Raw genomic sequence first — 26,773 nt, forward strand, 5'->3', positions numbered from 1 at the left:
CCCCTCCCTTCCTCTCTCTCCCTTCCTCTCTCTCGCTCTTCCTTTCTCTCTCTTCCCCTCTCTCTCTCTCTCTCTCTCTCTTCTCTCTCTTCTCTCTCTCTCTTCCTCTCTTTCTCTCTCTTCCCCTCTTTCTCTCTCTTCCCCTCTTTTTCTCTCTCTCTCTCTCTCTCTCTCTCTCTCTCTCTCTCTCTCTCTCTCTCTCTCTCTCTCTCTCTCTCTCTCTCAGCCCATGCATGGCCTGGCAGGAGGCTTTTCTGCAGCACTGCAGTTTTTGGCTTTCTTTCTCTCTCTCCGTCCCCCTCCTCCTTCTTACCCTCACTAATATTACATCTCTCTCTCTCTCTCTCTCTCTCTCTCTCTCTCTCTCTCTCTCTCTCTCTCTCTCTCTCTCTCTCTCTCTCTCTCTCTCTCTCTCTCTCCTCTCTCTCTCTCCTCTCTCTCTCTCTCTCTCTCTCTCTGCTCTCATCTCTCTCTCTCTTTTCTCTCTTCCTCTCTCTTTATTCTCTAACAGAAGTCTCTCTCATTTCTCTCTCTCTCTCTCTCTCTCTCTCTCATGAAAATCTCTCTCTCTCTCTCTATATATTTCTTGAAGGTTTATTTTCATGTGAAGTCTGTTTGCCTCATCCGGTAGTGGTTCTTCCTCTACTCTCTCTACTCTCTCTATCCTTTAGTCTCAATGGCACTCTAGGACATCAAATCTCTCTCTTTTCACCATTTCACCATTTACTGATTTAAAAAAAAATAACATCCAGCACTTTAGATGTCCGTGTGACGTCATTTCCTTTTTATAATTCCACCACCAAAACGCGTACTAACAGTACAGTAAGTGCTCCTCTCTGTATTCTATATATATTTATTATTACGTGGTCCGCTCACCCACGTGTCGTTCACCTGAATGAATGAACCCCTCCGGCAGACATAAAGGGGCTTTTGTGTACAACTTAGTCACCTCCATAATATATTTTAATCATCTAAGCAACTTCAATCTGTAACCCAACACATCAACTACGTTACCCAGAAAGAGAGCACTCTGAGTGGACACGGAACATGAATGTCAGACCCCCGAACTAAACACTCAGTTCTCTGTCTCTCCCAACAGATATCCAAACAATTCCCCATCCAGTAAGTTCTGCCACTAACTCCAACTAATGGTACTGTACATGTATCTCTGTCCCTGGGAAACGCCTGGAGTGTTTACTGAGCTTTAATTCATCTGTTACTCACATACTTACTGTAGATGCTAACAGTGGTGATGTGTGTGTTAGCTTGTTAGCCTTGTTCTAGGTGAATGATGCTCGTCTCAGAACTGGAGCTTTTGGTCTGTTGATGAACCGTTTTACTCATCACCTGCTCTTCCTGCTTAGTTTGACCCTCAACCTGGAGCTGTGATTGGTTGGGTGTGTTTGCTTGTGAAACTGAAACACGGTTGGGTAGTCCCAGGTAGTCTTGCGTTAATCTTCGTCAGACCCACTTCTGTGGATTTTGGCGTCTTTTAGAGGGCACTTGTCATTTTTCATATGGAAGTTTGGAACTGATGAAGTAGGCTGTCACGCAAAATTGGTGTGTCCCAGAGTTGACGTCTGTGTGGGCCATGTCAAAGCTTAATTTCATTGGTTAATTGAATCAGAACCATAGCACTTTCCCACAGCCTACTCTTTACTATGAATCATACATACCACTTTAGACTCGACCCACAGTCTACAGTACAGTACATGCCAGGCCTCCCTCCAGGTCTCTCCAAATACTCTGTGACATGTTTGTTTTGGGGAGATTTTACACAATCACAGCTCACTCTGCTTCTCGTCACCGGTCGAGCAGGATATTCACCCTGCTGTCTCATCTCGGGTTCCACTTAGACCAGCGAGACGTGTGTGTGTGTCAGGTTCCACTCAGCGCAGCGTTACAGTGTGTGTGTCTGCCTGATGACCTGTACCCAGAAGTCTCAGGGTTGTAAGCTGCGTGATTGGGGAGAGACTGAGGAAAAAGGTGTGTGTGCGTGTGCACGGGGGCGCGTGCTTGTCTGTGTGTGTGGGAGTTTTCCCAATGAGGGGCCACAGAGGCAGAGCTCAGAGCCTGGGCCCCCAGGACGGGAGAGGGGAACTGGGGCATGACGTAAGGAATGAGAGCCAAGGAGGCAGCAGCCGTGGAAGCTAACATTCCATTTCCTTTATTCACATACCTGCTGCAAACTGACGTCGGGCTCCTCGGCTACGGCGAGCTAATAGGTCCTTTAATCAGACGCCCGTCAAACGCAGCAAAACCAAACCCCAGATGAAAGGGAGCAGGAGATGCCTGGAAAGGAGGGGAGGCGAACGATGGGGAGGGAGGGGAGATGGAGGGAGAGAGAGAGTTATTATTCTTTTGGAACTTTTGTGGTTGGGGGTGGAAATATTATATGGGTATCATGGAGATTTCTGTTGTGGACTGATTGTTTGATCTGATAGTGTTACTTAGCTGGGATCTGGAAGGGGGGTTTAGCTGGGATCTGGAAGGGGGGTTTAGCTGGGATCTGGAAGGGGGGGTTTTAGCTGGAATCTGAACTGTTGAATATTCTGTCTATATACAGTGTGGGTATCTGATTTGACTCTGCCCATTGTGTTGTGAGTAGATAGTTTCTGAGGAGTGTAGGAGTGCATAAGCCTGATGAATGTCCGCCCTAATCTAGTTGTAATCAATAGGGCTGTTACTCTGCCTGCACTGGACACGTGTGTTCGATCACACACATGCAAATGGGGGGGATTGATTTGTTAAGTGACATTTTTACATTTTTACAGACAGGTTTCCTTAAATCCTTAAAAAGGTAAAAAAGGTTTTTTTTAGAGCCTGGTAAGTAAGAGGAAAGCATTCCGTGGCACCCCATTAAGAGCAGTGAAATCCACCCCTATAAAGTTCAATGTATGGACAATGTACAGGTAACTGCCAAAACAAAGGAAACACCAACATAAAGTGTCTTAATAGGGCGTTGTGTCACCATGAGACAGAACAGCTTCAGTGCACCTTGGTATAGATTCTACAAGTGTCTGGGACACCATTCTTCCACAAGAATTTCCATAATTCTGTGTTTTGTTGAAGGTGGTGGAAAACGCTGTTTTAGGCACCGCTCCAGAATCTCTCGTGTTTATTTGGGTTGAGTCCTGATGACTGAGACACACATATGTTTGTTTTACTATCCATGTGGAGACCAAACACTTGATTACCATTCAAATTAATATTTTCCCTAAACCTCACTTTTACAACCCTTAATCTAACCCTAACCTTAACCCCTAACTCTAATTTTAACTCCTAACCCTAACCTTAACCCCTAACTCTAATCTTAACTCCTAACCCTAACCCCTGACTCTAATCTTAACTCCTAACCCTAACCCTAATCTTAACTCCTAACCCTAACCCCTAATTCTAATCTTAACTCCTAACCCTAACCTTAACCCCTAACTCTAATCTTAAATCCTAACCTTAACCCCTAACTCTAACCTTAACCCCTAACTCTAATCTTAACTCCTAACCCTAACCTTAACCCCTAACTCTAATCTTAACTCCTAACCTTAACCCCTAACCCTAACCTTAACCCCTAACTCTAATCTTAACTCCTAACCCTAACCCCTGACTCTAATCTTAACTCCTAACCCTAACCCCTGACTCTAATCTTAACTCCTAACCCTAACCTTAACCCCTAACTCTAATCTTAAGTCCTAACCTTAACCCCTAACTCTAATCTTAACTCCTAACCCTAACCCCTGACTCTAATCTTAACTCCTAACCCTAACCCCTGACTCTAATCTTAACCCCTAACCCTAACCTTAACCCCTAACTCTAATCTTAACTCCTAACCCTAACCCCTGACTCTAATCTTAACTCCTAACCCTAACCCCTAACTCTAATCTTAACTCCTAACCCTAACCCTAACCCCTAACTCTAATCTTAACTCCTAACCCTAACCTTAACCGCTAACTCTAATCTTAACTCCTAACCCTAACCTTAACCGCTAACTCTAATCTTAACTCCTAACCCTAACCTTAACCCCTAACTCTAATCTTAACTCCTAACCCTAACCTTAACCCCTAACTCTAATCTTAACTCCTAACCCTAACCTTAACTCCTAACTCTAACCCCTAACTCTAATCTTAACTCCTAACCCCAATTGTAACCTTAACCTTAAATATAACCACTAAGCCTAAAATAGCCTTTCCCTTGTGGGGAATGGCGAAATATTCTCATTTTTCTTGTTTTACTATCCTTGTGAGGACTTCTGATCCTCGGGGGCTTCCGAGTGGCGCAGCAGTCTAAGCCACTGCATCTCAGTGCTAGAGGCATCACTACAGACCCTGGTTCGATTTTGAGCTGTATCACAACCGGCCGTGACTGGGAGTCCCATAGGGCGGCGCACAATTGGCCCAGCGTTGTCCGGGTTAGGGTTTTGCCGGGGTAGGCAAAATTTGTTCTGAACTGACTTGCCTAGTTAAATAAAGGTTAAATTAAGGATAGTCAAACCAAACACACACACACACACAGCCTTTAAACCCTCTATGGTCATTTAAAACCTCTCTTTCAAAGTCACTGACATCTCCTCTTCTAGCCAGGGTAGCCAAAATAACAGGCAACTGGGCATTTTATACATGACCCTAAGCATGATGTTAATTGCTGAAATTAACTCAGAAACCACACCTGTGTGGAAGCACCTGCTTTCATTATACTTTGTATCCCTCATTTACTCAAGTGTTTCCATTATTTGGCAGTTACTTGTAGTCCCACTGTCCTAGTTTTACCACTCTTAGCCTATTCTGGACTGTAGGTAGGAAGAAATGTGTCTGTCTCTAATGAGAAAGATGATAGAGCCTCTACATTGTTACTTTGCTATCTGTTACATGTCTTGGTAAATATTATGTTTTTATCATTTAATAATATTTCAAAATGATTCAATTCATTTGGGAGAGTTAAGGGTCGAACGGCGGCTGAACCTGGTCTCTCCCTCTGGACGTCTGTCAACGGGAAGGCTGCAGTCATATCCCAGAGCTCCCACAATTCCATGCGGCAGGCAGCTGTGAGCGGCTCACACCCGGCCCAGCTCAGCAGCACAGGAAGTCTGGCAGCTATTTGCTGACCCGACCCGGACCATAACACAGTCGCAACCAGTCGGCACACATTATTAGTCAAGTTTTTTTTGTTGGTCAGAGCAGGTCACCCCCGAACACATGCACGCACACACACAGGTCACCCCTGAGCCCCTGTGTATATGAAGGTAGCCCGCTCCCCTCTCTGTAACATCAGACAGCCGTAGAGGAAACGTGAGCATGGCGTGCCGTCACTGTTACCAAATCCTGTGTTTTCATTGGAACCAACATCACAACCCAGACACAGGAACTTGAGGAATATAGGATCGCTAAAATGAGAGCCGGGGGAAATTAAACCCCACTTTTCTCCCCCAAAAATCTATTCATAGAATGTTTTGTGTCATTTAGAGACAGATAAAAATATATATACACTGCTCAAAAAAATAAAGGGAACACTTAAACAACACAATGTAACTCCAAGTCAATCACACTTCTGTGAAATCAAACTGTCCACTTAGGAAGCAACACTGATTGACAATAAATGTCACATGCTGTTGTGCAAATGGAATAGACAACAGGTGGAAATTGTAGGCAATTAGCAAGACACCCCCAATAAAGGAGTGGTTCTGCAGGTGGTGACCACAGACCACTTCTCAGTTCCTATGCTTCCTGGCTGATGTTTTGGTCACTTTTAAATGCTGGCGGTGCTTTCACTCTAGTGGTAGCATGAAACGGAGTCTACAACCCACACAAGTGGCTCAGGTAGTGCAGCTCATCCAGGATGGCACATCAATGCGAGCTGTGGCAAGAAGGTTTGCTGTGTCTGTCAGCGTAGTGTCCAGAGCATGGAGGCGCTACCAGGAGACAGGCCAGTACATCAGGAGACGTGGAGGAGGCCGTAGGAGGGCAACAACCCAGCAGCAGGACCGCTACCTCCGCCTTTGTGCAAGGAGGAGCAGGAGGAGCACTGCCAGAGCCCTGCAAAATGACCTCCAGCAGGCCACAAATGTGCATGTGTCTGCTCAAACAGTCAGAAACAGACTCCATGAGGGTGGTATGAGGGCCCGACGTCCACAGGTGGGGGTTGTGCTTACAGCCCAACACCATGCAGGACGTTTGGCATTTGCCAGAGAACACCAAGATTGGCAAATTCGTCACTGGCGCCCTGTGCTCTTCACAGATGAAAGCAGGTTCACACTGAGCACATGTGACAGTCTGGAGATGCCGTGGAGAACGTTCTGCTGTCTGCAACATCCTCCAGCATGACCGGTTTGGCAGTGGGTCAGTCATGGTGTGGGGTGGCATTTCTTTGGGGGGCCTCCATGTGCTCGCCAGAGGTAGCCTGACTGCCATTAGGTACCGAGATGAGATCCTCAGACCCCTTGTGAGACCATATGGTGGTGCGGTTGGCCCTGGGTTCCTCCTAATGCAAGACAATGCTAGACATCATGTGGCTGGAGTGTGTCAGCAGTTCCTGCAAGAGGAAAGCATTGATGCTATGGATAGGCCCGCCCGTTCCCCAGACCTGAATCCAATTGAGCACATCTGAGACATGTCTCGCTCCATCCACCAACGCCACGTTGCACCACAGACTGTCCAGGAGTTGGCGGATGTTTTAGTCCAGGTCTGGTAGGAGATCCCTCAGGAGACCATCCGCCACCTCATCAGGAGCATGCCCAGGCGTTGTAGGGAGGTCATACAGGCACGTGGAGGCCACACACACTACTGAGCCTCATTTTGACTTGTTTTAAGGACATTACATCAAAGTTGGATCAGCCTGTAGTGTGGTTTTCCACTTTCATTTTGAGTGTGACTCCAAATCCAGACCTCCATGGGTTGATAAATTTGATTTCCATTGATAATTTTTGTGTGATTTTGTTGTTAGCACATTCAACTATGTAAAGAAAAAAGTATTTAATAAGAATATTTCATTCATTCGGATCTAGGATGTGTTATTTTAGTGTTCCCTTATTTTTTTTGAGCAGTGTATATTATTGGTAATATTTCACTCCTATAAAAATGTGAAATGTCTGGCATTTGAAGCTTTACACATGACTATGCGACAAACAACTCTGTTGGCAATAATGGGATCTCTAAACCTTTGACGATACACAGCAGTTGGTAATAGAAACCTCCTGATAACAGTAGTGATAGAAACCTCCTGATAACAGTAGTGATAGAAACCTCCTGATAACAGTAGTGATAGAAACCTCCTGATAACAGTAGTGATAGAAACCTCCTGATAACAGTAGTGATAGAAACCTCCTGATAACAGTAGTGATAGAAACCTCTTGATAACAGTAGTGTAGTGATAGAAACCTCCTGATAACAGTAGTGTGGTGACAGAAACCTCCTGATAACAGTAGTGTGGTGATAGAAACCTCCTGATAACAGTAGTGATAGAAACCTCCTGATAACAGTAGTGTAGTGATATAAACCTCCTGATAACAGTAGTGTAGTGATAGAAACCTCCTGATAACAGTAGTGTAGTGATAGAAACCTGATAACAGTAGTGTAGTGATAGAAACCTCCTGATAACAGTAGTGTAGTGATAGAAACCTCCTGATAACAGTAGTGATAGAAACCTCCTGATAACAGTAGTGTAGTGATAGAAACCTCCTGATAACAGTAGTGATAGAAATCTCCTGATAACAGTAGTGATAGAAACCTCCTGATAACAGTAGTGATAGAAACCTCTTGATAACAGTAGTGTAGTGATAGAAACCTCCTGATAACAGTAGTGTGGTGATAGAAACCTCCTGATAACAGTAGTGTAGTGATAGAAACCTCCTGATAACAGTAGTGATAGAAACCTCCTGATAACAGTAGTGATAGAAACCTCCTGATAACAGTAGTGTAGTGATAGAAACCTCCTGATAACAGTAGTGATAGAAACCTCCTGATAACAGTAGTGATAGAAACCTCCTGATAACAGTAGTGTAGTGATAGAAACCTCCCGATAACAGTAGTGTAGTGATAGAAACCTCCTGATAACAGTAGTGTAGTGATAGAAACCTCCTGATAACAGTAGTGTGGTGATAGAAACCTCCTGATAACAGTAGTGTAGTGATGGAAACCTCCTGATAACAGTAGTGTAGTGATGGAAACCTCCTGATAACAGTAGTGTAGTGATGGAAACCTCCTGATAACAGTAGTGTGGTGATAGAAACCTCCTGATAACAGTAGTGTAGTGATTGAAACCTCCTGATAACAGTAGTGTGGTGATGGAAACCTCCTGATAACAGTAGTGTACTGATAGAAACCTCCTGATAACAGTAGTGTGGTGATAGAAACCTCCTGATAACAGTAGTGTAGTGATAGAAACCTCCTGATAACAGTAGTGTAGTGATAGAAACCTCCTGATAACAGTAGTGTAGTGATAGAAACCTCCTGATAACAGTAGTGATAGAAACCTCCTGATAACAGTAGTGTAGTGATAGAAACCTCCTGATAACAGTAGTGTAGTGATAGAAACCTCCTGATAACAGTAGTGTAGTGATAGAAACCTCCTGATAACAGTAGTGTAGTGATAGAAACCTCCTGATTACAGTAGTGTAGTGATAGACATTTCCTGATAACAGTAGTGTAGTGATAGAAAGCTCCTGATAACAGTAGTGATAGAAACCTCCTGATAACAGTAGTGATAGAAACCTCCTGATAACAGTAGTGTAGTGATAGAAACCTCCTGATAACAGTAGTGTAGTGATAGAAACCTCCTGATAACAGTAGTGATAGAAATATCCTGATAACAGTAGTGATAGAAACCTCCTGATAACACTAGTGTAGTGATAGAAACCTCCTGATAACAGTAGTGTAGTGATAGAAACCTCCTGACAACAGTAGTGTAGTGATAGAAACCTCCTGATAACAGTAGTGATAGAAACCTCCTGATAACAGTAGTGATAGAAACCTCCTGATAACAGTAGTGTAGTGATAGAAACCTCCTGACAACAGTAGTGTAGTGATAGAAACCTCCTGATAACAGTAGTGTAGTGATAGAAACCTCCTGATAACAGTAGTGATAGAAACCTCCTGATAACAGTAGTGTAGTGATAGAAACCTCCTGATAACAGTAGTGTAGTGATAGTAACCTCCTGATAACAGTAGTGTAGTGATAGAAACCTCCTGATAACAGTAGTGTAGTGATAGAAACCTCCTGATAACAGTAGTGTAGTGATAGAAACCTCCTGATAACAGTAGTGATAGAAACCTGATAACAGTAGTGATAGAAACCTCCTGACAACAGTAGTGATAGAAACCTCCTGATAACAGTAGTGTGGTGATAGAAACCTCCTGATAACAGTAGTGATAGAAACCTCCTGATAACAGTAGTGTAGTGATAGAAACATCCTGATAACAGTAGTGTAGTGATAGAAACATCCTGATAACAGTAGTGCAGTGATAGAAACCTCCTGATAACAGTAGTGTAGTGATAGAAACCTCCTGATAACAGTAGTGTAGTGATAGTAACCTCCTGATAACAGTAGTGTAGTGATAGAAACCTCCTGATAACAGTAGTGTAGTGATAGAAACCTCCTGATAACAGTAGTGTAGTGATAGAAACCTCCTGATAACAGTAGTGTAGTGATAGAAACCTCCTGATAACAGTAGTGTAGTGATAGAAACCTCCTGATAACAGTAGTGTGGTGATAGAAACCTCCTGATAACAGTAGTGTAGTGATAGAAACCTCCTGATAACAGTAGTGTGGTGATAGAAACCTGATAACAGTAGTGGTAGAAACCTCCTGATAACAGTAGTGATAGAAACCTCCTGATAACAGTAGTGATAGAAACCTCCTGATAACAGTAGTGATAGAAACCTCCTGATAACAGTAGTGTAGTGATAGAAACATCCTGATAACAGTAGTGCAGTGATAGAAACCTCCTGATAACAGTAGTGTAGTGATGGAAACCTCCTGATAACAGTAGTGTAGTGATAGAAACCTCCTGATAACAGTAGTGTGGTGATAGAAACCTCCTGATAACAGTAGTGTGGTGATAGAAACCTCCTGATAACAGTAGTGTAGTGATAGAAACCTCCTGAGAACAGTAGTGATAGAAACCTCCTGATAACGGTAGTGATAGAAACCTCCTGATAACAGTAGTGTAGTGATAGAAACCTCCTGATAACAGTAGTGATAGAAACCTCCTGATAACAGTAGTGTGGTGATAGAAACCTCCTGATAACAGTAGTGTGGTGATAGAAACCTCCTGATAACAGTAGTGTAGTGATAGAAACCTCCTGACAACAGTAGTGTGGTGATAGAAACCTCCTGATAACAGTAGTGTAGTGATAGAAACCTCCTGATAACAGTAGTGTAGTGATAGAAACCTCCTGATAACAGTAGTGTAGTGATAGAAACCTCCTGATAACAGTAGTGTAGTGATAGAAACCTCCTGATAACAGTAGTGTAGTGATAGAAACCTCCCGATAACAGTAGTGTAGTGATAGAAACCTCCCGATAACAGTAGTGTAGTGATAGAAACCTCCTGATAACAGTAGTGATAGAAACCTCCTGATAACAGTAGTGGTAGAAACCTCCTGATAACAGTAGTGATAGAAACCTCCTGATAACAGTAGTGATAGAAACCTCCTGATAACAGTAGTGTAGTGATAGAAACCTCCTGATAACAGTAGTGTAGTGATAGAAACCTCCTGATAACAGTAGTGTAGTGATAGAAACCTCCTGATAACAGTAGTGTAGTGATAGAAACCTCCCGATAACAGTAGTGTGGTGATAGAAACCTCCTGATAACAGTAGTGTGGTGATAGAAACCTCCTGATAACAGTAGTGTAGTGATAGAAACCTCCTGATAACAGTAGTGTGGTGATAGAAACCTCCTGATAACAGTAGTGTAGTGATAGAAACCTCCTGATAACAGTAGTGTAGTGATAGAAACCTCCTGATAACAGTAGTGTAGTGATAGAAACCTCCTGATAACAGTAGTGTAGTGATAGAAACCTCCTGATAACAGTAGTGTAGTGATAGAAACCTCCTGATAACAGTAGTGTAGTGATAGAAACCTCCTGATTACAGTAGTGTAGTGATAGACATTTCCTGATAACAGTAGTGTAGTGATAGAAAGCTCCTGATAACAGTAGTGATAGAAACCTCCTGATAACAGTAGTGATAGAAACCTCCTGATGACAGTAGTGTATTGATAGAAACCTCCTGATAACAGTAGTGTAGTGATAGAAACCTCCTGATAACAGTAGTGATAGAAATATCCTGATAACAGTAGTGATAGAAACCTCCTGATAACACTAGTGTAGTGATAGAAACCTCCTGATAACAGTAGTGTAGTGATAGAAACCTCCTGACAACAGTAGTGTAGTGATAGAAACCTCCTGATAACAGTAGTGATAGAAACCTCCTGATAACAGTAGTGATAGAAACCTCCTGATAACAGTAGTGTAGTGATAGAAACCTCCTGACAACAGTAGTGTAGTGATAGAAACCTCCTGATAACAGTAGTGTAGTGATAGAAACCTCCTGATAACAGTAGTGTAGTGATAGTAACCTCCTGATAACAGTAGTGTAGTGATAGAAACCTCCTGATAACAGTAGTGTAGTGATAGAAACCTCCTGATAACAGTAGTGTAGTGATAGAAACCTCCTGATAACAGTAGTGATAGAAACCTCCTGATAACAGTAGTGATAGAAACCTGATAACAGTAGTGATAGAAACCTCCTGACAACAGTAGTGATAGAAACCTCCTGATAACAGTAGTGATAGAAACCTCCTGATAACAGTAGTGATAGAAACCTCCTGATAACAGTAGTGTAGTGATAGAAACATCCTGATAACAGTAGTGCAGTGATAGAAACCTCCTGATAACAGTAGTGTAGTGATAGAAACCTCCTGATAACAGTAGTGTAGTGATAGTAACCTCCTGATAATAGTAGTGTAGTGATAGAAACCTCCTGATAACAGTAGTGTAGTGATAGAAACCTCCTGATAACAGTAGTGTAGTGATAGAAACCTCCTGATAACAGTAGTGTAGTGATAGAAACCTCCTGATAACAGTAGTGTAGTGATAGAAACCTCCTGATAACAGTAGTGTGGTGATAGAAACCTCCTGATAACAGTAGTGTAGTGATAGAAACCTCCTGATAACAGTAGTGTGGTGATAGAAACCTGATAACAGTAGTGGTAGAAACCTCCTGATAACAGTAGTGATAGAAACCTCCTGATAACAGTAGTGATAGAAACCTCCTGATAACAGTAGTGATAGAAACCTCCTGATAACAGTAGTGTAGTGATAGAAACATCCTGATAACAGTAGTGCAGTGATAGAAACCTCCTGATAACAGTAGTGTAGTGATAGAAACCTCCCGATAACAGTAGTGTAGTGATAGAAACCTCCTGATAACAGTAGTGTAGTGATGGAAACCTCCTGATAACAGTAGTGTAGTGATAGAAACCTCCTGATAACAGTAGTGTGGTGATAGAAACCTCCTGATAACAGTAGTGTAGTGATAGAAACCTCCTGAGAACAGTAGTGATAGAAACCTCCTGATAACGGTAGTGATAGAAACCTCCTGATAACAGTAGTGTAGTGATAGAAACCTCCTGATAACAGTAGTGATAGAAACCTCCTGATAACAGTAGTGTGGTGATAGAAACCTCCTGATAACAGTAGTGTGGTGATAGAAACCTCCTGATAACAGTAGTGTAGTGATAGAAACCTCCTGACAACAGTAGTGTGGTGATAGAAACCTCCTGATAACAGTAGTGTAGTGATAGAAACCTCCTGATAACAGTAGTGTAGTGATAGAAACCTCCTGATAACAGTAGTGTAGTGATAGAAACCTCCTGATAACAGTAGTGTAGTGATAGAAACCTCCTGATAACAGTAGTGTAGTGATAGAAACCTCCCGATAACAGTAGTGTAGTGATAGAAACCTCCCGATAACAGTAGTGTAGTGATAGAAACCTCCTGATAACAGTAGTGATAGAAACCTCCTGATAACAGTAGTGGTAGAAACCTCCTGATAACAGTAGTGATAGAAACCTCCTGATAACAGTAGTGATAGAAACCTCCTGATAACAGTAGTGTAGTGATAGAACCCTCCTGATAACAGTAGTGTAGTGATAGAAACCTCCTGATAACAGTAGTGTAGTGATAGAAACCTCCTGATAACAGTAGTGTAGTGATAGAAACCTCCCGATAACAGTAGTGTGGTGATAGAAACCTCCTGATAACAGTAGTGTGGTGATAGAAACCTCCTGATAACAGTAGTGTAGTGATAGAAACCTCCTGATAACAGTAGTGTGGTGATAGAAACCTCCTGATAACAGTAGTGTAGTGATAGAAACCTCCTGATAACAGTAGTGTAGTGATAGAAACCTCCTGATAACAGTAGTGTAGTGATAGAAACCTCCTGATAACAGTAGTGTAGTGATGGAAACCTCCTGATAACAGTAGTGTAGTGATAGAAACCTCCTGATAACAGTAGTGTGGTGATAGAAACCTCCTGATAACAGTAGTGTAGTGATAGAAACCTCCTGATAACAGTAGTGTGGTGATAGAAACCTCCTGATAACAGTAGTGTAGTGATTGAAACCTCCTGATAACAGTAGTGATAGAAACCTCCTGATAACGGTAGTGATAGAAACCTCCTGATAACGGTAGTATAGTGATAGAAACCTCCTGATAACAGTAGTGTGGTGATAGAAACCTCCTGATAACGGTAGTGATAGAAACCTCCTGATAACGGTAGTGATAGAAACCTCCTGATAACAGTAGTGATAGAAACCTCCTGATAACGGTAGTGATAGAAATCTCCTGATAACAGTGGTGATAGAAACCTCCTGATAACAGTAGTGATAGAAACCTCCTGATAACAGTAGTGATAGAAACCTCCTGGTAACAGTAGTGTAGTGATAGAAACCTCCTGATAACAGTAGTGTGGTGATGTAAACCTCCCGATAACAGTAGTGTAGTGATAGAAACCTCCTGATAACAGTAGTGATAGAAACCTCCTGATAACAGTAGTGTAGTGATTGAAACCTCCTGATAACAGTAGTGATAGAAACCTCCTGATAACAGTAGTGTAGTGATTGAAACCTCCTGATAACAGTAGTGTAGTGATTGAAACCTCCTGATAACAGTAGTGTGGTGATGGAAACCTCCTGATAACAGTAGTGTACTGATATAAACCTCCTGATAACAGTAGTGTTGTGATAGAAACCTCCTGATAACAGTAGTGTAGTGATAGAAACCTCCTGATAACAGTAGTGTAGTGATAGAAACCTCCTGATAACAGTAGTGTGGTGATGGAAACCTCCTGATAACAGTAGTGTAGTGATAGAAATCTCCTGATAACAGTAGTGATAGAAACCTCCTGATAACAGTAGTGATAGAAACCTCCTGATAACAGTAGTGTGGTGATGGAAACCTCCTGATAACAGTAGTGTGGTGATAGAAACCTCCTGATAACAGTAGTGTGGTGATGGAAACCTCCTGATAACAGTAGTGAGGTGATGGAAACCTCCTGATAACAGTAGTGTGGTGATAGAAACCTCCTGATAACAGTAGTGTGGTGATAGAAACCTCCTGATAACAGTAGTGTGGTGATAGAAACCTCCTGATAACAGTAGTGAGGTGATGGAAACCTGATAACAGTAGTGATAGAAACCTCCTGATAACAGTAGTGTGGTGATGGAAACCTCCTGATAACAGTAGTGTGGTGATAGAAACCTCCTGATAACAGTAGTGTGGTGATAGAAACCTCCTGATAACAGTAGTGTGGTGATGGAAACCTCCTGATAACAGTAGTGTGGTGATGGAAACCTCCTGATAACAGTAGTGTGGTGATGGAAACCTCCTGATAACAGTAGTGTAGTGATATTTCGGTGCCATCCACCCCCTGCCAGTCATTTACATAAAGGCATGCTAAATTATTCATGAATTATCAGAGGATTCCCGGTGGAACAGGATGAAACAGACAGTGGCTGCTAATTGGCCCATCAATAACCCTGCTGCCTGCTGGAGGCAGGTGGATCTGGATCTTAGTGGATCTTAGTGGATCTGGATCTCTCCTCAGGAATCTGTCTCTCTTGTCTGGCTCTCTAGTCTACACAACACTTCTGGCTCTCTCTAGTCTACACAACACTTCTGGCTCTCTCTAGTCTACACAACACTTCTGGCTCTCTCTAGTCTACACAACACTTCTGGCTCTCTCTAGTCTACACAACACTTCTGGCTCTCTCTAGTCTACACAACACTTCTGGCTCTCTCTAGTCTACACAACACTTCTGGCTCTCTAGTCTCTTCTGTCTACACAACACTCTCTCTAGTCTACACAACACTTCTGGCTCTCTCTAGTCTACACAACACTTCTGGCTCTCTAGTCTACACAACACTTCTGGTCTACACAACACTTCTCTCTCTAGTCTACACAACACTTCTGGCTCTCTCTAGTCTACACAACACTTCTGGCTCTCTCTAGTCTACACAACACTTCTGGCTCTCTCTAGTCTACACAACACTTCTGGCTCTCTCTAGTCTACACAACACTTCTGGCTCTCTCTAGTCTACACAACACTTCTGGCTCTCTCTAGTCTACACAACACTTCTGGCTCTCTAGTCTAGTCTACACAACACTTCTGGCTCTCTCTAGTCTACACAACACTTCTGGCTCTCTCTAGTCTACACAACACTTCTGGCTCTCTCTAGTCTACACAACACTTCTGGCTCTCTCTAGTCTACACAACACTTCTGGCTCTCTCTAGTCTACACAACACTTCTGGCTCTCTCTAGTCTACACAACACTTCTGGCTCTCTAGTCTACACAACACTTCTGGGTCTACACAACACTTCTCTCTAGTCTACACAACACTTCTGGCTCTCTCTAGTCTACACAACACTTCTGGTCTACACAACACTTCTCTCTCTAGTCTACACAACACTTCTGGCTCTCTCTAGTCTACACAACACTTCTGGCTCTCTCTAGTCTACAACACTTCTGTCTACACAACACTTCTGGCTCTCACTTCTGGCTCTCTCTAGTCTACACAACACTTCTGGCTCTCTCTAGTCTACACAACACTTCTGGCTCTCTCTAGTCTACACAACACTTCTGGCTCTCTCTAGTCTACACAACACTTCTGGCTCTCTCTAGTCTACACAACACTGGCTCTGGCTCTCTCTACTTCTGGTCTAGTCACAACACTTCTGGCTCTCTAGTCTACACAACACTTCTGGCTCTCTCTAGTCTACACAACACTTCTGCTCTCTCTAGCTGGCTCTCTAGTCTACACAACACTTCTGGCTCTCTCTAGTCTACACAACACTTCTGGCTCTCTAGTCTACACAACACTTCTGGCTCTCTCTAGTCTACACAACACTTCTGGCTCTCTCTAGTCTACACAACACTTCTGGCTCTCTCTAGTCTACACAACACTTCTGGCTCTCTCTAGTCTACACAACACTTCTGGCTCTCTCTAGTCTACACAACACTTCTGGCTCTCTCTAGTCTACACAACACTTCTGGCTCTCTCTAGTCTACACAACACTTCTGGCTCTCTCTAGTCTACACAACACTTCTGGCTCTCTCTAGTCTACACAACACTTCTGGCTCTCTCTAGTCTACACAACACTTCTGGCTCTCTCTAGTCTACACAACACTTCTGGCTCTCTCTAGTCTACACAACACTTCTGGCTCTCTCTAGTCTACACAACACTTCTGGCTCTCTCTAGTCTACACAACACTTCTGGCTCTCTCTAGTCTACACAACACAACACTTCTGGCTCTCTCTAGTCTACACAACACTTCTGGCTCTCTCTAGTCTACACAACACTTCTGGCTCTCTCTAGTCTACACAACACTTCTGGCTCTCTCTAGTCTACACAACACTTCTGGCTCTCTCTAGTCTACACAACACTTCTGGTCTACACAACACTTCTGGCTCTCTCTAGTCTACACAACACTTCTGGCTCTCTCTAGTCTACACAACACTTCTGGCTCTCTCTAGTCTACACAACACTTCTGGCTCTCTCTAGTCTACACAACACTTCTGGCTCTCTCTAGTCTACACAACACTTCTGGCTCTCTAGTCTACACAACACTTCTGGCTCTCTAGCCTACACAACACTTCTGGCCCTCTCTAGTCTACACAACACTTCTGGCTCTCTCTAGTCTACACAACACTTCTGGCTCTCTCTAGTCTACACAACACTTCTGGCTCTCTCTATTCTACACAACACTTCTGGCTCTCTCTAGTCTACACAACACTTCTGGCTCTCTCTAGTCTACACAACACTTCTGGCTCTCTCTAGTCTACACAACACTTCTGGCTCTCTCTAGTCTACACAACACTTCTGGCTCTCTCTAGTCTACACAACACTTCTGGCTCTCTCTAGTCTACACAACTCTTCTGGCTAGTCTACACAACACTTCTGGCTCTCTCTAATCTACACAACACACTTCTGGCTCTCTAGTCTACACAACACTTCTGGCTCTCTCTAGTCTACACAACACTTCTGGCTCTCTCTAGTCTACACAACACTTCTGGCTCTCTAGTCTACACAACACCTCTGGCTCTCTCTAGTCTACACAACACTTCTGGCTCTCTCTAGTCTACACAACACTTCTGGCTCTCTCTAGTCTACACAACACTTCTGGCTCTCTAGCCTACACAACACTTCTGGCTCTCTCTAGTCTACACAACACTTCTGGCTCTCTCTAGTCTACACAACTGGCTCTTCTGGCTCTCTCTAGTCTACACAACACTTCTGGCTCTCTCTAGTCTACACAACACTTCTGGCTCTCTCTAGTCTACACAACACTTCTGGCTCTCTCTAGTCTACACAACACTTCTGGCTCTCTCTAGTCTACACAACACTTCTGGCTCTCTCTAGTCTACACAACACTTCTGGCTCTCTCTAGTCTACACAACACTTCTGGCTCTCTCTAGTCTACACAACACTTCTGGCTCTCTCTAGTCTACACAAGACTTCTGGCTCTCTCTAATCTACACAACACACTTCTGGCTCTCTAGTCTACACAACACTTCTGGCTCTCTCTAGTCTACACAACACTTCTGGCTCTCTCTAGTCTACACAACACTTCTGGCTCTCTAGTCTACACAACACCTCTGGCTCTCTCTAGTCTACACAAGACTTCTGGCTCTCTCTAATCTACACAACACTTCTGGCCCTCTCTAGTCTACACAACACTTCTGGCTCTCTAGTCTACACAACACCTCTGGCTCTCTCTAGTCTACACAACACCTCTGGCTCTCTCTAGTCTACACAACACCTCTGGCTCTCTCTAGTCTACACAAGACTTCTGGCTCTCTCTAGTCTACACAAGACTTCTGGCTCTCTCTAGTCTACACAAGACTTCTGGCTCTCTCTAGTCTACACAACACTTCTGGCTCTCTCTAGTCTACACACCTCTGGCTCTCTCTAGTCTACACAACACTTCTGGCTCTCTCTAATCTACACAACACTTCTGGCTCTGACAAAGAATGTTTTTTAGATGAAGGCTTGGTGGCTGAAAGATCTTTATCTTAACGAAGAAGGGTTTTTAATATAATACTTTTAGCAAAAATGGTCATCTTTAATTTACTATCTGTAGAAACTACGAGAATATATAAAGGTTCAGAAATGTTGTCAAACATCACAGCACAGTTGATAATATATGGCAAAGGGGGGTTGAGGGCAGCTGAAGGATGGGATTAAAATCAAACAAAAGAGAACTATTGTGAAATACACTGCCCCCTCCCGCCCCACACACACACACTATTTTAAAAAAAATAAAAAATAAAATAAAGAGATGATTCTCCCACAAACGTTTTGCTTGTTGATCAAACATGTCTGGGAGAACACAGGGTAGAATTGCCAATGGGCCTCTCTTTTAGCAGCACAGACTGAGAGGCTTTGAAAGACACACCACAGAGCTAGTTCACTATACCTCCGCAGGCACTACCAAACGCTCCCTGAATCACTGATGAGAGAGGGGATTTCTAGGCACTACCAAACGATTGCATCCCAGTCAGAGACAGACACACACACAATAGTATTCCCCTCTCCCTTTCCCCAAATGCTAGATCCTCATTACCATAAAGGCGGGCCTCTGGAGAGGGTGCTGTAATAACACAGGCTGTTCTTTGTTTCCCTGCCTTGATTGACAGGAGATTGCAATGCACATTAAATGGCCATCAGACTCTGCATTAGTTTAGAAACAGAGGGAGCAGGGCCCCGTCAAAGGTCAGGCCTAGCGCATAATGAACTGCTCTCTCTCTGTCACACACACACACACACCGGTCCCCCATCGGCCCCCAGTCAGCTTGTCATTAAGAGGCCTGTCCTGGATTCTAATAGACATGTAGCCCTAATAAAATGAATCACTCTCTGACACAGAGCTTTGAACGTATTAACATAAGTGTGTTTATGTCGGAGGAAATGCAGACAAGAAGCCTGGACTGGGGTGCTCTGGTGCTCTGTTCCAGGGGTGCTCTGTTCCAGGGGTGCTCTGTTCCAGGGGTGCTCTGTTCCAGGGGTGCTCTGTTCCAGGGGTGCTCTGTTTGGTCTTATTGTTAATAATTACTCCCAAAACATTGATATTCTCTCATATTTTATTGTGTTTTAAAGGGGGAAAATAATTGCGCTTTCTGTGGCTACTAATTTCACCATGTTTCCAGGTTGCCAAACTTGAATTGCGGAAGTATAATTGTTGAACATTTACAAAAAGAACCATGACGTATAATAACCAAAACCTATTCACACAATTTGCTGTGCACTTATATAAGAAATGTTCCCAGTCCTCATTGAAATCGTGTTCTTCCTCCACTCCACTTCCCAGCTTGCATCCCAATGTTGGTACTTTACTCCCTAGTTAGTGCACTCATTTTGACCCGGGGCCATATATGTATATAGTGAACAGGGTTACATTTAGGACGCAGATCCAGTTCCACATTAAAACCCAGAGACCTTTCAGTGCTTTGCCGCCCCAGGGCCTCTTCTCTCTCTTTGACACCGACCAATTTATTGATGTTGTTTCCACGGCTCATAAAGTCATTATACAAGAGCTTTCACAGTTTACCATCAGGCTGAGGCTCGATCACCCCGTCAGGACGAGATGTCACGATGGCAGACAGGCAGCAGGCGTCGAGCTGTTAGCTTTTTTTCTTGCTCACCTCCTCTCGCTCTCTGTCTGAATCTTGTTCTCTCTCTCTCTCTCTCTGTCTCTGTCTCTGTCTCTCTCTCTCTCTGTCTCGGTCTCTCTCAATTCAATTCAATTTCAATTCAAGGGCTTTATTGGCATGGGAAACATGTGTTAACATTGCCAAAGCAAGTGAGGTAGACAACATACAAAGTGAATATATAAAGTGAAAAACAACAAAAATTAACAGTAAACATTACACATACAGAAGTTTAAAAACAGTAAAGACATTACAAATGTCATATTATATATATATATACAATGTACAAATAGTTAAATGACACAAGATAAAATGAATAAGCATAAATATGGGTTGTATTTACAATGGTGTTTGTTCTTCACTGGTTGCCCTTTTCTCGTGGCAACAGGTCACAAATCTTGCTGCTGTGATGGCACACTGTGGAATTTCACCCAAAAGATATGGGAGTTTTTCAAAATTGGATTTGTTTTCAAATTCTCTCTCTCTCTCTCTCTGTCTCGGTCTCTCTCTCTGTCTCGGTCTCTCTCTCTTTCTCTCTCTGTGTCTCTGTCTCTGTCTCTCTCTGTCTCTGTCTCTGTCTCTCTCTGTCTCTCTCTGTCTCGGTCTCTCTCTCTCTGTCTGAATCTCGTTCTTTCCCCATTTCTTTCTTTCTCTCTCTCGCGCTCTCTCTCTCTCTCTCTCTGCCGTTCCTCCCTGATTGAAAGTTATAATTAAGAGAGTGAGAGAGAATTAGAAGGAAAATTAGCTGTCAGAAAGTCACATTTAAGTGAGTGATGGGCCAGCCCCGGCTGTAAACATTTAAATGATATAAATTGCCATTTAAGTGTACCGGTTTAATGTTTTGTCACAGAATTAATGTGACACAAGGCAGCAATGACAATCAAGGCCTCCTCATTCTAATTTGGAACGCGTTTAGAAGCCTTTGTTGTTGCCGTGCCGACAGCTTTTCCAGAAATTAACACAATTGCTGTTTTTATGACAAACCATAAATGTTTTCCCTTCTTTGCCAGCTAATGAGTAGAAAAACAGCTTGTATCTCAATGTTATGGTGAGACAGAGACATTCCAAAGCACCGCTATATACATTATCTCGCCTCGTCGTCCCACGAAAGGGGAAGAAGAGTCCAAAATGAGTCCCCAACGTCCTACTAGAACGGAGTGTTCTCATGTTTCATGTTTTCACACGATTAGCATTGGAGCATTTTCTTCATTATGCAGATGATAGTCAGTGCTGCTATCTGCTATTGAAATGACTTTGAACAAGTTCTGCTTTGAGTTGCAGCTTTTTGTGGGGGTTGGGGGAGTGGAGTAAGCGTTCTGGAATTACAACCATTAGTGGCAAACATCATTTGCAGTCTTGCAGTTTAGCAGGTCTACTGTATCTGTTCATAATGCTTCAGTAGACCTGTATAAATAATCATTTGACATTGTCTAATACCCTCTTGGTTCTCTGGCTTATGAGTGACATCAACAATCAATTATAATCAGTGACATCAACCATCAATTATTTGCAAAGATTCCCTACCTCCTATTATTGATATAATCTTGGGATCCTCTTGTACCACTCTATCTATCCGAGTCCTCGCTCCCTCACTCTGCTCAATAACCCTTTCATTTATCCCAATCCCCTCTAACCATGAGTCCTCGCTCCCTCACTCTGCTCAATAACCCTTTCATTTATCCCAATCCCCTCTAACCATGAGTCCTCACTGCCTCACTCTGCTCAATAACCCTTTCATTTATCCCAATCCCCTCTAACCATGAGTCCTCGCTGCCTCCCTCTGCTCAATAACCCTTTCATTTAGCCCAATCCCCTCTAACCATGAGTCCTCGCTCCCTCACTCTGCTCAATAACCCTTTCATTTAGCCCAATCCCCTCTAACCATGAGTCCTCGCTGCCTCACTCTGCTCAATAACCCTTTCATTTAGCCCAATCCCCTCTAACCATGAGTCCTCGCTCCCTCACTCTGCTCAATAACCCTTTCATTTAGCCCAATCCCCTCTAACCATGAGTCCTCACTGCCTCACTCTGCTCAATAACCCTTTCATTTAGCCCAATCCCCTCTAACCATGAGTCCTCGCTGCCTCACTCTGCTCAATAACCCTTTCATTTAGCCCAATCCCCTCTAACCATGAGTCCTCGCTCCCTCACTCTGCTCAATAACCCTTTCATTTAGCCCAATCCCCTCTAACCATGAGTCCTCGCTGCCTCACTCTGCTCAATAACCCTTTCATTTAGCCCAATCCCCTCTAACCATGGCTCCTCCTCTCCTCCTGTCTTCCCAGGCTCTGGAGAGTGAGTTTGTGTCGTGCCAGCTGCACCAGTGGATCGACCTGATCTTTGGCTACAAGCAGCAGGGTCCTGAGGCCACCAGGTCTCTCAACGTCTTCTACTACCTGACCTATGAAGGGACCATCAACCTCAGCTCCATCACCGACCCCATGCTCAGAGAGGTGATGTAACACACACACACACACACAGAGTTGACGTGACGTTTTTCTGCGTATTATTTGTTATAATATTAATTGTCTTTTCCATCTCTAAAATCCCCTGCTGGACATGAATTACTCCACGGTATCACACAGAATCATTAAAGCTCTTAACTGGGATGTTGAATCCAATTCAATTAAAGTCCATTAGCATCAGCAAATATAATCCTCTGACATTATTGACGCTGTTATTTGTGTTCCATTCAACAGCAGGGCTGTGTGGTAAGTAAGTACTATTCAGTCAAGTTGAGTTGCTGAACCCAGCAGTCTTTCATCTCCAGGACTGGGATCCCACTGAAAGCTATATGAAGTGCTCCACTTTAAGGTCTGAGAAAGCCCTTAAAAATCGGGAGTGTGTTTGTTTTTCTCGCTCTACTTTCATTCATTATTCATCCTCCCTTCACTTTGAACCAACAGGCAGGCAGCCTCTCCCTCTCTCCCCACAGCAGCAACACGGTACACCAATATAGCAATAAACCACGGCTAGCCCACTAGCTTACAGCGCTAACTCTCTCATTGACACACTAACAAATCTGTGGCAGGCGAACAGGGTGCTGACCCCACAACTAGAGTGTGACTTCTCGTCTAAAACGGTGCCACTGAAGTGTAACTCAGGGTGCCAGAATGGCAGCCAGCCTCTGAGACAGCCTCTTCTGGCCCAGAGTGCACTGTGTGTGTACTGTGTAAACTCTAGTGCCGGGACCATACCAGTATGGTGATACTCGTTAGTATGGACAAAGCGGATTGAACTGGTTTAGAAATCGGCTCTAATGTTGGAAACAAACAAACATGATGTCATCCAGAGTTGCATGTATTTATTTTCTAAGCTGTAGTACAATATGTTACATACAGCAGGTTTTTAAAGGACCAAAGAGTTTGATCTGCTTCATTTTTGTCATGGAAAAAAGAACCTGATACCGGCTACCGTCCTGGCTCTAATAACCTCCAGAGAGAACACCGTGTACCCTAAACACAACGAGAGCTGGTCAACCTAACCTCCTATATAATGCAATATGTATTTCATTGAAGACACTCTGAAGCCCCAAACAAATATCCTAATTGCTCTGATATCACAATTACTTATGTTGTGTTGAATATCATTTCATGACACTATTATGACGTTCATTTGGAATAAAGTGTATACATTTGAAATTAACAACATTTCCCGTTCACCAACCAAAAACCAACCTCCCTCAGATCTTTTACTATCCGAGTCCTGGCCAGAGAATCACCATCTTGACATCGGCGTTCAACAAGGACACACAGTAGGGCGATAGTAGTCGTCATTTCCAGCAGTACACTCACCGTGGAACCGTGCTAGAGGTTGATTAGTGTCCGTGGGTGTTCAGCTGAAGGTCAAAGTGACTCAACTGTTCCGTTAGCTAGCTCTGGGATGTTTTGCTCAGGCTAATGTACAAGAGGACCCGTCTTCAGAGTCTTCAGTTCATTCAATTCCCAGCTGACGTTTATAAAGGCGTGTGATGTTTGAAACTTGCTGGGCATAGGTCACCTATATACTTGCCCATACTAAAATGTTATGGCATATAGGCATGTGATTATGTGGGGCCACTGGCAAGGCCAATCTTCTTCAGGGGCGCTGGTCCGTATCTGATGAAGTCTCTATATTCTGTACATTTAAAGACCGAGGAAGACCCCCTCTGCAGCGAGGCTACGGTCATGTGATTTACTCAACCACTCGACAAGCTGCATCTGGATGGAAAACATGCTGTTTTTATGCAAATAAACGCATCACAGTAACCGCATAACCGCACTTCGTTTTGAATGAAGGGAAATGAATAACCGAGGATGTCCTTGGCGTGTTGTCTGGTTTGTGGGGGTTGTGCGACAACTCGAGGCAGGTTCCTGTTTGCGTGGGTATGTTTAATTTATACTCGTATTATGTGAAAGCTGTAAAATGCAGACTGTTCCCGTCTGTGTATTGTCACTGGTGTGCGACGGCCGTGAGATTTTCCATAATCACAGACAAAGGACAGCGTGAGATGGAGAGAGAGGGCAGGAGAGAGAGAGAGAGAGGGCAGGAGAGAGAGAGAGAGAGGGCAGGAGAGAGAGAGAGAGAGGGGGCAGGAAAGAGAGAGAGAGAGAGGGCGAGAGAGAGAGAGGGCGAGAGAGAGAGGGGGCAGGCGAGAGAGAGAGGGGGCAGGCGAGAGAGAGAGGGGGCAGGAGAGAGCGAGAGGGCAGGAGAGAGAGAGAGGGCAGGGAGAGAGAGAGAGGGCAGGGGAGAGAGAGAGGGCAGGAGAGAGGGCAGGAGAGAGAGAGAGGGCAGGAGAGAGAGAGAGGGCAGGAGAGAGAGAGGGCAGGAGAGAGAGAGAGGGCAGGAGAGAGAGAGAGGGCAGGAGAGAGAGAGAGGGCAGGAGAGAGAGAGAGGGCAGGAGAGAGAGAGAGGGCAGGAGAGAGAGAGAGGGCAGGAGAGAGAGAGAGGGCAGGGAGAGAGAGAGGAGAGAGAGAGAGGGCAGGAGAGAGAGAGGGCAGGAGAGAGAGAGAGGGCAGGGAGAGAGAGAGAGGGCAGGAGAGAGAGAGAGGGCAGGAGAGAGAGAGAGGGAGAGAGAGAGAGAGAGAGAGAGAGAGAGAGAGAGAGAGAGAGAGAGAGAGAGAGAGAGAGAGAGAGAGAGAGAGAGAGAGAGAGAGAGAGAGAGAGAGAGAGAGAGAGAGAGAGAGAGAGAGAGAGAGAGAGAGAGAGAGAGAGAGAGAGAGAGAGGGAGAGAGAGGGGGGGGATTAGAATTAGAAATAGAAGGGGAACCCCTGTACCAGTACTCTCTGTCCCGGTGCAGTAAAAAGTGGTAGTCTTAATGTGGCATTAGTCAACACAGAGAATAGGAAGTGGAAGAAGAGAGCTGATGTTGTCTCCTGATGGAGGGAGAGCATGACCAGGAAGCAGTCCCCGTCTGGGAAAACACTGCAACGGTCTCCGCAGCTTTCCCTAATCTGCCTTGAGACATTCCAAACGCTCAGCTAGAACCCACCCCTCCTCTACCCCATTCCACCCTACCATGGCTTGGCCTGTGTAGACTGTAGGCCTCTGGGGCAGGGAGCCTCTCTTCCAGCTGTCCCTCCCTACCCTTTCCCTCCCTACCCTGTCCCTCCCTACCCTTTCCCTCCCTACCCTGTCCCTCCCTACCCTGTCCCTCCCTACCCTGTCCCTCTCTCTCCTGTCCCTCTCTCTCCTGTCCCTCTCTCTCCTTTCCCTCACTACCCTGTCCCTCACTACCCTGTCCCTCACTACCCTTTCCCTCACTACCCTTTCCCTCTCTCTCATGTCCCTCTCGCTCCTGTCCCTCTCGCTCCTTTCCCTCACTACCCTGTCCCTCACTACCCTGTCCCTCACTACCCTGTCCCTCACTACCCTTTCCCTCTCTCTCCTTTCCCTCACTACCCTGTCCTTCACTACCCTGTCCCTCACTACCCTGTCCCTCACTACCCTGTCCCTCACTACCCTGTCCCTCACTACCCTGTCCCTCACTACCCTGTCCCTCATTACCCTGTCCCTCTCTCCTTTCCCTCACTACCCTGTCCCTCACTACCCTTTCCCTCTCTCTCCTTCCCCTCACTACCCTGTCCCTCACTACCCTTTCCCTCTCTCTCCTTTCCCTCACTACCCTGTCCCTCACTACCCTGTCCCTCCCTACCCTTTCCCTCACTACCCTGTCCCTCACTACCCATTCCCTCTCTCTCATGTCCCTCTCGCTCCTGTCCCTCTCGCTCCTGTCCCTCACTACCCTGTCCCTCACTACCCTGTCCCTCACTACCCTGTCCCTCACTACCCTTTCCCTCTCGCTCCTTCCCCTCACTACCCTGTCCCTCACTACCCTGTCCCTCACTACCCTGTCCCTCACTACCCTGTCCCTCCCTACCCTGTCCCTCCCTACCTTGTCCCTCACTACCCTGTCCCTCACTACCCTTTCCCTCTCTCTCCTTCCCCTCACTACCCTGTCCCTCACTACCCTTTCCCTCACTACCCTTTCCCTCACTACCCTTTCCCTCACTACCCTGTCCCTCACTACCCTGTCCCTCACTACCCTGTCCCTCACTACCCATTCCCTCTCTCTCCTGTCCCTCTCGCT

General features: G+C 44.6%; 1 protein-coding gene across 5 annotated transcripts in view; it reads left to right on the forward strand.

The window, feature by feature from the left end:
• LOC124001246 (lipopolysaccharide-responsive and beige-like anchor protein) overlaps window positions 1-26,773 on the forward strand; it is a 399,363-nt gene that overhangs the window by 311,913 nt on the left and 60,677 nt on the right. For all 5 annotated transcript variants that reach the window (XM_046307891.1, XM_046307893.1, XM_046307892.1 and 2 more), the window contains one exon: window positions 22,490-22,657. In XM_046307891.1, the coding sequence (XP_046163847.1) occupies window positions 22,490-22,657 (168 nt within the window). The remainder of the gene's footprint in view (window positions 1-22,489; window positions 22,658-26,773) is intronic.

The sequence above is a fragment of the Oncorhynchus gorbuscha genome, linkage group LG17, assembly GCF_021184085.1.
Source record: "Oncorhynchus gorbuscha isolate QuinsamMale2020 ecotype Even-year linkage group LG17, OgorEven_v1.0, whole genome shotgun sequence".
NCBI classification, from domain to species: domain Eukaryota; kingdom Metazoa; phylum Chordata; class Actinopteri; order Salmoniformes; family Salmonidae; genus Oncorhynchus; species Oncorhynchus gorbuscha.